The 14,676-nt window shown below is 42.4% G+C and overlaps 1 protein-coding gene across 1 annotated transcript in view; it reads right to left on the bottom strand.

Moving 5' to 3' along the window:
• The window catches only part of ube2f (ubiquitin-conjugating enzyme E2F (putative)), a 33,780-nt gene extending 24,891 nt beyond the window's left edge, over positions 1-8,889 (bottom strand). The window contains exons 1-4 of the mRNA XM_086219722.1: positions 8,659-8,889; positions 4,828-5,012; positions 3,437-3,466; positions 1,317-1,382 (exon numbers count right to left, since the gene is read on the bottom strand). Coding sequence (XP_086075848.1) covers positions 1,317-1,382; positions 3,437-3,466; positions 4,828-4,942 — 211 coding nt within the window. The 5' untranslated portion in view covers positions 4,943-5,012; positions 8,659-8,889. The remainder of the gene's footprint in view (positions 1-1,316; positions 1,383-3,436; positions 3,467-4,827; positions 5,013-8,658) is intronic.
• Between the last annotated feature and the right edge of the window lie 5,787 nt (positions 8,890-14,676).

Below are 14,676 nucleotides of genomic sequence, written 5' to 3' on the forward strand. Positions count from 1 at the left end.
TAAGTTTCCTCTCCACTCTCCCTCTCGCCCTAATGCCAAACATGATCGCCCGTCCTCCACCAGCTTGTTCCTAACAAGCTCCTAATCACTCACTGGAAAAAGAGCAATGCTAGCACCTATTTGAAGACTAGCTTGCACATTTAACAGCATGTAAATGTTGTTTAATTAAAGATGGACTCATTAACAATATATTTAAAAACATATCTGAGATCCAGAAAGGTTAACTAGAGATTCCTCCCAGATTCCACGGGTGAACCTTGGACAGGTAGCCCATCCGAACACTGCAAACCGCTGAGGAAGCAGATGGGATTTGGGTGAGTAACGACAGAGCAGCTGCAGAGGCCTGAGAAGCCTGCAGACACATTACCAGGGAAGATCGAGAAAGACACGCGGAGTCTTACAAGCTAATCACGACCATTTGCAGCCTCCATCACACATAACACAACATCCTCCTCCCCCAACACCCCCACACACAAACACTACATATTTATCCTGAGCTAAAGACAGTTGCCACCAGGGTTACAGTGGTTAACTGGTTCTATGCCACACTGCACCATCTGGTATGAGAGTAAAGTGATTTGTTGATGTAGTGGTGGTTTGAGGAAAAACCATGAATAAATGACTAGGGACAGAGCATTTACATGTGTTTGGAGTGCTCTGAGGTGATGAAAACAGCAATACTACTGTAAGTAATGTAGTCCAAGGGAAGGTACACATTGTCAGACTTTGAAATCCATTGAACAAATCAATATACAACCCATTCAAATATATGCAAATATTTCTAAAGTTACATAGAGGTGATTATAGCCGTGCCGAGCAGGGATGTGGCTCTATCATTCAGTGGAAAGGTGGATTAAGATAGTAGAAAACCAGGCAGCAGAGGATAAGGATGTTTGCCCTTACTGCAGGCAGCAGCTCTGTGAGAAGACACTTCATATTCCTATGTTCTGATTTGTTGGCTGACTCGAAAATGAACAAACTAACCAAATGTGTGCTGGTGCTGTCGAGGAGGCACGAGAGCTTTCTGAGATAAGCAGGAAGCCATAGTTCTGGCTGTAAACAATCAATTTCCATAGAATACACAGCTTTGTCAGTATTTTCATTTATGCTGTTCTATCTGAACTTTGTTTTCTGTTAAAGAATGTGTGCTGTGTGTTTATACCGGTCAAGGGTCACCAATAATAGCAATGCTGACATTTCTGTCCTGGATGAAATTCCTGTTTTCCATCGTTTTCCATTTGGTGAGGCAGTTATTTCCTTATCAAAGCAGGTGGGAAGAGAATGAGGGACAGACAGGACAGATTTTATCCTCTTACCAGGAGACACTGCCAGCTGAAAATGATGCAGCTTGTCCTCATCTGGAAAGCTGGCTTTGCATGTACCTGAAGGGTAGGAAGGAAGGAGATAAAGGTAGTAGTGAGTACGGAGTTAAAAGCCAGAGGCAACTGTATGAAGGCCCGCCATTAATACTAGCTTTAGCACCAATGGCATTTAGGTCAATAACATATTGTATTTCAATTAAATCGTCCCTTTGCCACAGTATGTTCTCACTGTCCTCTCAGACGGAGTGCAGGATTTATGGCTGGTAGAGAAATGAAGGATTCCCCGTGGCACCACATTCCCCCCTACTGTTTAAGGGCATGTAGTGCACTCAAAAAGGCAATGGCATCACACGAAGAAGGATTTGAAACATGTTCATATGGAACATGGACAACTTTCCTTTTTTTTGCACAATAAATAATCAGACAGACGGTCAGACTGTAGCTCCTAACTCAATTGTGATGACTGTTAATGTCCGAAGCCGAGCAGTGTCCTGGGGAGGGCGTTTCTCCAAAGAGTGAACTTGATGAAAGTACAGTTGATGGATAGCTTGTTGCTGGTTTGATTCAAATTTGTGTGATTGGGGACGCAATTTTTTTTGTTGTTGTTTGTGAGCAGTCTGGACTGACTGGATTTTTTCTACAGTCTGTATTTTTACATTTTGTCATCAGACGTCTCAAACTTTGTCGTACGATGAATTACACCATGTAACGGTTGCAGTCCTCAGCAAAGTCACTGTAGACATTACAGCTCTGGAGATAAATCTAAAATGTCGTAAAAAAATATTCCTGACATCATCATATGAAACATGTGTGTGTTAAAAAAAGACACAGCAGCAGTGTTGCGTAACCCGGTCATGTTGCTGGCTACGTATGTCTCCCTTTAGGGGGGAAGAATATTTGTTTCATAGTTTGAGTATTATGTGTTTCGATGGCTAAGAGTACAACCCTACAGATGCATTATTAGTCTGTTTAAAGGGGGGAAATGGATGGTATTAGTCTTCCTTGGTTCACTCAAAGCTGGAGGATAACAATAAGAGCACATCGCTATTCTTACTCGACTCTTATGAAATCTAATAGAAAAGGGAAATTTCTTGTTTGCTCTTCAAACGGTCAGAAAACTGTACACATATACATTTGTGGTCAATTATTCAGTGATAAAACGTGAGGAAGTGGAGACTGGAAGAGGATGTGAGGCTGAGCACAAAGCTGAAGTAAACAAAGGGGGGAATGTTAAGTGACATCATGGAGGTCAACTCACTGTGTTAAAGGGTTAATTCACCCAAAAAAGAAAATTTAGCCTTTGTCCACTCACCTGCGTGCTTCACGTCAGGTGACTTTTTTTTTTTTTTAGTCTGCAAAACACTGCTGGAGTGGTCAGCACTGTCACCTCACAGTAAGAAGGTTCCGGGTTTGAGCCCCAGCGGGAGCACGGGGTTTTTCTATGTGGAGTCTGCATGTTCTCCCTGTGCCTGCGTGGGTTCTCTCTGGTACTCCAGCTTCCTCCCACAGTCCAAAGACATGCAATTGGGGACGAGGCTAAATGACACTCTAAATTGACCGTAGGCGTGGCTGTGAGAGCCAATGGTTGTCTGTCTATATGTGTTGGCCCTGCCATGGACTGGTGACCTGTTCAGGATGAATCCCGCCTCTCGCCCGAAGGCAGCTGGGATAGGCTCCACCCCCGCGACCCTTAACAGGATAAGCGGAAGAAAATGGACGGACGGATGGATGGAACACTGCTGGAGTTTCAGAGGGAAAGGCACTGCAGTAATCTTCCAATTCAAGCGAAAGGTGATGATCTTTTAAACGTACAAAAAATATATAATAAAACCAAACAGTCCTCCATGCTGCTCGTCTGCAGTAACCCAAGTGTACTGAAGCCTCAACATGCCAAGTTGTTTTGAAAAACCTGACTGATGTCGTGTTTCAGCCTCACCACGGCATCACGGCTCCAGGTTACGGTGGGGAGGGAGGCTAAAAACATGGTGGCAGTGATGTTTCTTAAACAACTTCACATGTTGAGGCTTCGGGACACTTGGGTTACTTTGGACAAGCGGCATTTTTGGGGTGAACTATCCCTTTAACGCGGTGTCGAGGTGTGTTGTTATACTCACTAGGGAGGTTGGCTTCAAGTTCTGCAACTTCTGGTGAGAGGAAACAACAGGAATGAAGCGTCAGAACAGAGGACACAGATAAACTAAAGTATCCACACAGAATGATTACTGACTGTCATTTCAGGCGCTGCCAGCTCCCTTCTAACTCACTTAAGTGGCTGTAGAATGCAGAAAAGATTCATGTCCCATTTTGAAGTTGTAAAACATGTCTCAACTAAAACCAGGGTCTCAAATTCACTTTTAAAGTCACTGGCCAAATTGTGTTTTGTCTCTATGAGTCTAGAGCAATGATACAAAGCATCATACCAGCTGATAATAATTGTGCGATTATTTAAAAAAACGCTTTAGTGAAAGCAGAATCAAGGAATCACAGATGTATTTATTTCAGCAAAGAAAATAAGAAAAAAATCTCAACTACCCCGTGATTGTATATAGCCTCCCGAATTCCTGATTTCAGGAGGTGTAATTAAATGCACCATGAGGTGTCTCATGCTGGGCAGCTGGCGCTCAAGCACATCCTGTCATACTAGAAGGGAAGCACGTGTTTCATTGATCAATCCTTCAACCATTTTCACATGAACATCCATACATCTGCTGCTCATCTCAGACTCTCAACTGAACTCACCTGCTTGAATTCACTGTAAACAATTCAGAAGTTATTCAAAAGGGGGGGGGGGGCAGGCATTCACACTCTCTGCCACGATGGCTTCTCGATCCAAAGAAACACTTGCAAATTTTTAACAGTGATTTTCAGCTGTTTCCAAAAATATGGCTGAAGGTGTGAAATGATCTGCTGCTGCAGATGTGTGACATCCAGATCTGCAAATTTATTGTCCTAAGTGGCTCATTTACCTTTGGCACTTTATAACTAAATTCTGTGGAAAGCAATCATCTTAAAGACTTGATTTGTGAAACAGGAAAACAATAATTTCTCCTTGGCATCAGCAGCTGTGATAATAAGATCTTGTTAGTCAGCAGATCTATTTTTGTTCTTCCAAGATGGACAAAGTTTTTACTCCAGCATCACAAAATATCAAACTGTTTGTCACAATGAAGCCTGTCGTCCTCAGTTTGAGTGATATGAAGCAGCTAATTTCCCACCTCAGAACTTGACGTGACATTATCACTCTTGTGAGTGCCAAAGAAGACACATTAACACACACCCCTGCAGCGCCTCACAGAACAAAGGTGTAAAGACAAAGGAATCCAACAGAAAGCAAAATAAACTTCATGTTGTACTGATACTTCATACTGAGACGTACTTGTAACATTTGTCCACATTTATATTGTAAAACTAGAGATAACACTATGGTTTACCGGCAGATTAGGAACCACAGCTCCTGCTGAATTAGCCGTAATGTTGTTTTGGTTGAGTATAGCGACCCAGGTACCTTTGGTAAGGAGACGGTCCCTTATGGAGACCCTGTGGGTGGAGTCGGAAGCTCCAGAGGCACGGCCCGTCTTTCCTCCGTCATCCCTCTTCAGCTTACTGGCCAGTGTAAGCATGGCTACGCTGCTGTGATGAGCCTCAGTCCTCGGCCCCACAATGCACTGTGCTGCACCGCTGCTTGAAACACTGACAAACACACACACACACACACTGACATTTTTAACTTCATTATGTTGCGGAGACTAGAAATATAAGGTAATCCGACTTACAATTTAATGTTTGAGAAGAAGAGAAGCAGATACATATCAAAAAGACAAGAAATGCAATTTTCTTGAGTGGAAAATTAAACATAATTGAAATGGCAGAAGTCCCCCGTGGCACTGCAGAGTACACTGGGTTTTACCACCAGGTGCTGCACAAACTGAACTACCCGCACCTCCAGTTATTCCCAACACTGATGTCAGGGGGACTTCCTGGACAAACTGTAGTGACGTCCCACAGAAGAGAATCAACAGAACTGTCAACTGGCCAAAGGAGCGCCTCTGCAATGAAGCGCAGTGGCCAACACAAACCTGAATGAGCTACTCTTTCCATGACTAGTCTGCTTCCAACTTTCTCTCTGAGTCCTCATTTTACCTCCCAGAACAACAGCTGTGGTATTTAACATATGATAGTGGTGATGAAAGTGGTGATTTTTAAGGCTGAAACAAACAATTATTTTCATCCTGGATTAATCTGCAGATTGTTTTGCCAGTGGAACATCAAGACATTTTTAAAAATCGCTTGTGGCTTTTTCCCGAAACCCAAAGTGATGTGTTCCATTGACCTCTTCTGTCTGTCTAACAGTACGAAACCCTCAACTCTTTATTATCCGTCATAAATGACAAAGCAAATCTTTCTGTTCAGGCTGCAGCCAGCAAATGTCTAACATTTTTTGCTAATAAAAGCCAGAAACCAAAAGGGTATCTGATAAGTTGTTACTGCTCTGGTGAGTCTGTGAGATGACATTGTGGCAGCGGTTTTCACATTCTCTATTTCATGCAGTACATGAGAGGTTTCCTCAGATAATAGAAACAAAAAATAGGTAACAGAACAGGTTTACTGGTAATTCAGCTGCACTGAATACACAACATCGGTACTACACTCAGTATGAGACAAGCAACAAGTCACCTGGTGTACGTGTTTGTCTCAGCACACCATCGGGTTCTAATCCAAACTGTGTCTGCATAGTAACGCACTGTCAGTTAACAGCCATGTCCTGTCTTGTTGTCATCCCAAAAAAACACATGACAGCTCGAGTAAACAAACACACCAGAGTCAGCCATCTTGCCTCTCTCTCTCTACTGACATCTCTTTCAAGTTGCTGCCTTGACGCAGTGGGAAACCATACACGCACCATCAGATAGACACGAGTGGTATCGTCAGGCTAGTTAAAAACAAATATAACATATTAATAATGTTGTCATATAGCTTATAACTAATTCAATACAAGTCTGATTTAGTGCTGTGACTCTGTCAGCATAGGCTGCTTTTTAATTTATAAGAACGTATCATGTAGGCTAGTTTGCAAACAAACCAGTTTCTGCACTGAACCACGTGAGAGAGAGTTTGGAATCAACTAAACTCCTGTGCTCAGCCTCACGAGTGGCAGGTGAGACATGAAAATGACGAGGTGCAAATCTACTCCTTCATATGCTACAGTCCTGCAACTTTAAAGGATTATGACATCAGGCATAGAGTGGAATAAATAAAACCTTTGACAGCAGTTATTAAGACACAAACAGCCAACTGCTCAACAGGTTCATTATTTGGGTGCATTGCTGACGTGTGACACAGGAAAAGAAACATAACGAAGAGAGAAAATGAGGTCAGCTCGCCATTTCCATGGTTTTTTAAGTCTGATGAATAAATGATCAGAAAAGTTAATTCAGCCTTTTTTCTCCTGATATTTACTAATAAAAAAAATCAGTTATTATTGCTGATGACATGATTTTCCAGCAACATCACGCAGGCTTATATACAGTGAGTAAAATTATGGAATCACACAGTCCAGCTGACAAGGCTAGGGTGTAAGAAAAACCACAGGTCTGACTCCAGTGGTTATTGTAAATCAGAAATTATTATAGTTATCCTTTAATATAATTTTCATTTCTATTCATACATTTATTCTTTAAGTTAATAAGTGACTATTGTAGAACATCTGCTTCCATCTCAAAATCAATGAGATTTTTGAATTGGTTAGGAGTTAGTTAATGCCTGAAATACAGTAAATAGTTTATAATAAATACCTATTACCTATACCTATTATGAATACATATCGTATTGTTTTTTTTTTCTACAGAATAAAAACATTTTGTAAATACCACAATTAAAGCAATTATGTGACTTAAAAACTGCGGTCGCTAACAAGGCGCTAATCTACAGAGGTAATCACATCAGAAGCGAATGGGTGTGGTTTGTTCATAGCGTAGCGTTAGCTTTGAACTTCTAACAAATGCACATATGCTTAAATAAAAAAATCAGAAAAGTGATGTTCATTTGTGAAGGTTGTCTTGTTTAATAAAAAAAATACAAGTCTCATAAACTTGTTTGCCATGGGTGTAAAATCCAATGTAAAGAACCCCACTGGGTTTTGGTGGCGGCAACCCATGACGATGCTAACTTCTCTGTGGGGCTACAAAGACCTCGCTGCTGGGGCTTCTCTATAAGGAACCAATGTGGAAACTTCCAGGGACTTTGACTGCTTCAGCAGCACATTCATTCATTCAGCAGCAGCTGTGCAGCCTCGCAGCCATGCACCAACTTGCAGCTCTCACTGTCTCATAATCTCATTAAGTCTTGAGGATCCCATTGATCCATTCTGCTCTTAAATATCCCGAATATGCCCCCCCCCCCCCCCCCCCCCACACACACACACACACCTCTCCACTAACTGACCAGCTCTCTGGAGTTGACTGTGTGGGGCGGTGGGTGAGAGCAGTCGGAGACTCGCAGCCGCAGCAGTTAGTGAGTGGATCAGGTATCAGTGAGCACATAAACAGTTTGCCACTTGGACCGACCCAACGCCCACCTGCCCCAGCTGTCAGTCACCACAGCTCCTCCTTACCCACAGTTACAGCCTACCTGGATGGAAGCTAGTTCGATAGCATGAAGCTAAAAGGAGAAGCAAAATACACACACACCCACACACACAAACACAATTACTCAGCAAAAAAAAACAAAAAACAAAAACACTCTCCTTGCAGATCGCTTTACACTCGCAGCCGTTTCTTGGTCTACCATGAACACGTTTGCGTCAGGCCCGTGTTCAATCACCTTCAAACACTAGCATGAGAGTGTAACCTCCTCTACTTATTTTCCATATCTTCCACATAGCTTCCCTTTATTGTGTTTCTTCTCACAGTTTCTGTCTCCTAAGCAGTCCCGAAAGTCATTCCCAGCTTTACTTCACCAATATTTTTGTTCGAAATGACACTCAAACAAGTGCGTGTACCATAAGACCTGCGAGGTAAACGGACCCAGCCTTAACTCACACCATCACCTGCTCATGAAGTGAGTTCTTGCCTCGTCACTGTACTGGTAGCTCATCGGGTAAGCAGGAGGATAACTCCCGGGGCTACCTCTCCTCCTAATCACAGCTAGCTAACGTTAGTTGGTCACAATTTACAAGCTAAGAACTTATCTCAGGTCACTCTAACTCCACATACAATGTGGACAGGTGCAGGAGAAATGCATCTTGTTGTATTGTAAAAAAAAGAGGCAAGTTTAAGTTGTTTAAAAAGTATCTAGCTAGCCAGTGCTGTGTCTTGTGTGTAATCAGTGTTGTTATTACCTGCTATCTCGGCGCTAGCGCTCCGTGCTACACCATAATCAGCCGCCCTCCTCTGTTCAGTGCGCCGTCTACAACTCCAGCCGGATACTGACTGAGGCACTTCAGACTGTAAATAATTTCAAAAATATTACTCGAGGTTCCAGCGTGAATATAAACTGACTGGAGAGTCAGCTGTCAGAACTTCGCTCCGGTATCATGGGCAACGGAAGTGCAGTGGAATCCAACCGTAATTGTTGCTCGTGGACACAAAGAAGCGGATAAACAGTTCCGCGCTCGACGAGCTCCCCCCCGGTTGAATGCACGGATTTGAAAGCGATATCTTGGATTATAGCGTTCTTGTTTAATAACTATCATGGTTGATGTTTTAATGACATTTTTAATATATTTTCTCATTATTTTTTCTGAATTTTTATTATATTTCTTGGGCAACGTTTTTTTTAATTTTTAATTTTTTTTCAAATTTTGATATATCAAAAACCAAGAGCAGGGCAAGTGGAGTAGCAGCTAAGGGAGTGGAGAGAGGGAGAGGAAGGAAAACTACTAATTAACTTAATAGAGAAGGACGTGGAGCAGCATGATATTCCGAATGATCACCAGGAGAGACCGGTGGAGGAGAATTCCCTGGAAAGTAAAAAAGTCACAACAGGCTTGAGAGCTGAGGAGCAAATGGCAGGAGCATCTTGCAAAAGAACAACAACGACTGAAAAGAGCAAGGAAGGATTAGCAGATGATGCAGAGGCTAAAGAAGAAGACATATCTGAAGGTTGAACACACGGGGAGAAAGAATGACTTGAGAGAGAGAGAGAGAGAGAGAAGGAGGGAGGAACAACAAGAAAGAGAATGGGAGGAGGAGAAGTCTAGCTGTGAACCTGGTTTAGGTTTAGGTTCTGACCGGTTTATTCTGGTGGTGGTGTTTTGATATATAAAGATGATGATCATTGCAAGTTTTGTATTCTTGTTGAAGTGATGAATGACATGAAATGGACTTATAATCAAACCTCTTGGTTGCGTTTTTAATCTTTTTTTTAACATAAACGCACACACAAACACACGCACACACACAAACACGCACACAAACACAAAATGTCATGAAATGAGCAACACTTACAGAAATCAGAAGAACTTCCTTTTGACAGATCCCTTCATTTGCATCTTGGAGCCGACCCAGTTCCGCCTGCAGTATCTGGGCAGAACTGTGATTCACCCAGCCAGTAGTTCTGGACCCAGGGGGGCTTGGAGGCTGTCACTGCAAACAAGAACATGTTCTTCCTGACCTGTCTGGTCAAATTTAGATTTTAAAAAGAGGAGCCTTAAAACTCTTGGATTATTTCATCCACACGTGTTAAGACAGGTGCTGGCTGCCACTCTCGCTCTGCGGGTCTGCAGGCTCACTGGATTTACTGTGTGATGTGTTGAGGGTATTAAACCCATCGTCTCACTTTCATCTCCATCTCCCCCTCATGACTATGAATTAGTCTCGCAACTTATTTCACTGATCGAGGAGGATAAACTATCTCACACAAATAATGTGTGATAGTGACTTCTCACTGCACCAGAGAGGAAGGGCAGGTTCCCCTGCATCACATGATGTCTGACACATGATACTGACTGAAAGAACAAGCTCAGAAGTGACCAAAATGGCAGGGTTTTTTTCTTTTGATGATGTAAAATGCAATATCTCAGGAATTATGAAGGTAGAGAGACTGTGGGAATATCTTTAAATTTAGTGCAGGCTTGAACTTGAGGATGAACTAAAAAGACTTTAGTGGTCAAAGGTCAAAGTCCCACACTCACCTCGCAGAGGTCTACAACCGCAACGCCATATTACTCGTTTAAATTTAATGCCTTTACCTTTTCCCAACAAATGCGATTTCAATTTGATAAATGATTTGTTAAAGCCATTTTCGCCAGCTCTTTGAAAAAAAAAAAACTTGATTTTTTTTCTAGATATCTTCATGTGGCTGAGAATCTTTCAAGCTTTTATAATTGTCATTTCATTGTTTAAGAAAAAAAACAACAAAACATCAAACTTTGGCGTGACATCACCAGTCAGTTCATATCAGACTGCAGCAGCAGTGACAGTCGCCCCAGCGGCTCCAGTCATAATCATATAAGTGATACACCAGGGGCTTCACTCTCCATGAGCCAGACGTGAGTGTGGCGTCCACTCAGTCTGAGGAAAAACTCTGCAAGACTATGACTAATGCTCGTGTCATGGTCATGTTTCTGCTGCACTTTTGCTATCAGCTGAGTTGAAAATCATGAGGGAGGTTTGTTGCAAATGTAGATGTGCTCGTCTTGAAATCATTTGGGGGGTGGGGGTCGGGGGGGGGGGGTAAAGTCATCACTGTACAGGCAGGTTGATTAAATATGAGAGCAGACAGGGGGACCCAAGTGTAAGAGTAGGCAGGAACTTGAAGGATGACATTTGTTTAAAGCAAACTAGAAATCAAGACCTGCTCAACAGCTACCCCCAATCCAGAGGGAAGGTCGTAAAGGGTAGGACAGATGGGACACACACTGAATCAGGTGTGCATCACCTGTATGAGCCTCATAAATGCACGGAGAGTTCACCTGGATAGCAATGTGAGGTCTGTTTTTATTTCTATGCCCTGAGATGAGAAGATTTCGGGACAATACTTTGTTGTGCTGTCATTGGACATGGAAAGTTGATGTATCATGCAGTGCAGCCACAGGTTCACAACATTCCCTTCGTCATCCCCCAACACAGATATGTATGTATATTCTACAACGCCCTTCATCATCATCGAGTCGGAGGCACTGTGTTTTTGGCTTGGTGGGGGGGGGGCTCAGTCAATGCGTCCATCCCAACATGATGCATCAGGAAGGATTTAGGGGAATTTCTACAAACTAAGTACAAACATCCACTGGGACTCATGAGCTGGTAGATTCTGGTGGCGTGAGGTGACAGTGACCTCACTGTACACTGCATGTGTCCCGTTCTCATTGACATGATATCTCAGCAACGTCTGGAGGGAATTTCTACAAATTTGGCACAGATGTCCACAGGGACACACAAACAAACCAAAAAGACTTTGGTGGTCAAAGGTCAAGGTCACTGTCACCTCACATGTATGTGACATCCATGCCATCCTCATTAGGGAGAAATATCAAGAACAACTTGAAGGGATTTCCTCAACTTTGTTATAAACTTCCAGGTCCCTGGGGGAATAGCAGACCCGTGATGAGGCGCTCAGTTTTAACGTGAAGCCAGTGAATGATGATGAATGCTCCACTTTCGTTGAGAGCAAATGGAAACCGCAGACTCAGCAGACGTTTTCACCGTTGAACAGACATTTCATCTTGATTGAATTGAGCCCAACCCGAGCAAGCTCGTCATCGATGACGCAGCGTTCAGTCACTCTCCGTCAAACACCTCATACCTAAAGCGCATTCAGAAAGCTGCATTTGCATGAATCAATGAATTCTACCTGATGATCTTTCAGGCTGAAGCCTTATTATTGCATTATATGAAAAGCCAGAGGGCAACATGTTGTTTGCGTGTGAAATATTCTGACAGACATCTTTCTAAACAGCCCCATAAAAACAAATCACCTGAAGTGTACTGAGCTTGAACAGGAGTTTACTTCATGGGGTGGAAAGCTGATGTTTTCCAGACCTGAATGGAACATTGAACTTTGAGCTCACGCAACAAGAGATTAAAAGGCAGGCTCAGAAAAATGTTCCCATGTTTGCTGTGATTTTTTTTTCTTTTAAAACTCAGGCCTGAGCTTGTTTGAAACCGCTTGTTTGTATGTTTGTTATGTAGCTGACGATCCTTGCAAACTTTGAACCCAGTCACAGAGGACTTGTTAGGCTTAACCATACGTTCCAGTCCATCTCTGCAAAAACTGCAATTATTATTTTTCCGACCTGTAGCTGTGATGAATAAATGTTTGTCTAGGTTTTTCAAGTTCCGAGGCACTGCAGTGACTTCTTTGTACTCAGCGCAATTCCACCAGATATTCCTGGCCACTCCTGCCAACCTAGGAAATGCTGCGCTGCATGCAAGTCGACCAATCAGACAGATGCTGATTGGCTCAGCCACAGTTTACCTTTGTGATCATATTGTGTAGCATGAGACTGTGGGAACAGAGCATGTGGGCGATTAAATAGTTGAACATTCAGCAGGACACCAGTAAAAAGAGTCGGTTCTTATTCAGTCACACACGGCACAGACACAGAAAGGATTCTCTACTAGCTCTGATATTCACAGCATACAGAAACTCTGTAAAATCATATTAAAGTGGTAGCAAATCTGTTCTAGACCATAAAAAAAGATATCAGAAAATGAAAACTACAGATTCAAATTCAATTTCAGACCAAATGTAGCGACCAATACACTTGATGGAAGAGGCAAGGTCACCTGAAGGTGGACTTGGTTTATTCCAGCTTCACTGTGTGTGACTGGTGTTAGTGAGGAGGAGGAAGCCTGGAGAAAATACCTGGAACTCAAGGCTCAAAGCCTGAGGACAAGCTCCAGTATTTATCAGAGACCATTCAAAATCAGACAGAATAACATTGTAGAATACAGAGAAAATCATGAAGTTTTTATTAATGGTTACCAAATGTGGGCAAAGGAAAGTTGTGTAAAAAGTCCTGAGCGTCAACATTCCATTAGCACTTTTCTTCAAATGTCTCCCTCTAGTGGTCATCTGTAAACTAACATTCTAAAAATGAGCCCTCTATGCTGCATGTTCTTGTTTTTCCCTTTGAGAAGTTCGCTTGAAAAGTTTTAAGACTTACGAAATGAAGATATTGACGCTTGATGTTTTTGAAGTGTGTCAAAGGTTTTCCTGCTGGCTGGCATGCCCTTTGAACTCACAGTCAAAATCCTCACGGCGCCACATTACCACGTCAAATTCAGTCTATAATCAACCAGGTCAGTCAGTCAGGAGGTTTCTCAGGAAGAGATGAAAAGACTGCAGCAACAGCGGCAGAGTGGATAACGAACAATAGTGTGATGGTCAGTGCCACTAAAACTCTGTATATCCAGAAAACATCAAATCACAGCACAAATATCTGTCCTTCAACTTATTTTTAGCAAGGATGAGCTTGTGCAAATGGTGTGGATACAAGAGGAAGTGAGGTAATATATCATTTTACACTGTATAATACATTATTTACAGGAACCCACTGACTTTTTTGGAACTTGTCATCCTCGATCCACAGAGCCAGACAAGAAGACAGATACTCCTCTCTCCTTTGTGCTGCACAAGGAAGCTGAGACACCCAGAGACTAGCTTTACTAGTTAGCTTAGCACAATGAATGGAAGTGGAGGGGCAGGTTAGCATACCTCAGTCATGTAGTTCCTCCTCTGTGTATTCTGGTTCATGAACTTTAGTCAAATTTGATTTAATTTTGGAGGAAGGTGTGTAAGGTGACTGTGGACCTAAGCTACGCTTCCCATCCATGACCGTTCATTGTGCTAAGCTAGCTAGCGATCGGCTGGTCCCTACAGCACAAAGGAAAGACAAGTATCTGTCTTCTTCTCTGGCTTTGGGGATGACAGGTAATAAGCACATTTCCCCTAAAGGTTTATATGATAATATGACCATTACAGAACAATAATCCTAAAAATCACAACACTCGCAGAAGCTCTTAACTTGTCAGAGAGGGAGCATGAAGTGGCTTTGAGATAAGACAAAACTTTGCATGACATTTAAAAGAGTTCAAAAGAAGAAAAAATCTGTTCAACAGATTGGACGTATTCAAGGAAAACTGCCAAAGCTGAAAATCTCGTTCATCACCCCATCATGTTTGAGGCAGAACTCAGGGAGGTGAAATAGGAGATGAACCAGAGAGACAAGAAACCAAGTCTTAGCCCCAAGAGTGGGATGGATGAGATGTAAAGACTCCGTGGTAGAGTTTTGAACGTGCAAGAAGAAAAGCTTTGTCAACTTCTCTGATTTTAAACAAAAAAGTTTTACTAAAGATATATTTTATTGCAGCCTGCAGGAGGTAAAGTAGGGACTGGAACAGAGAGCAATGAAAAA

The sequence above is a fragment of the Aulostomus chinensis genome, chromosome 12 (assembly GCF_037954235.1).
Source record: "Aulostomus chinensis isolate RoL2024-O1b breed Wild chromosome 12, RoL_Achi_v1.0, whole genome shotgun sequence".
NCBI lineage: Eukaryota > Metazoa > Chordata > Actinopteri > Syngnathiformes > Aulostomidae > Aulostomus > Aulostomus chinensis.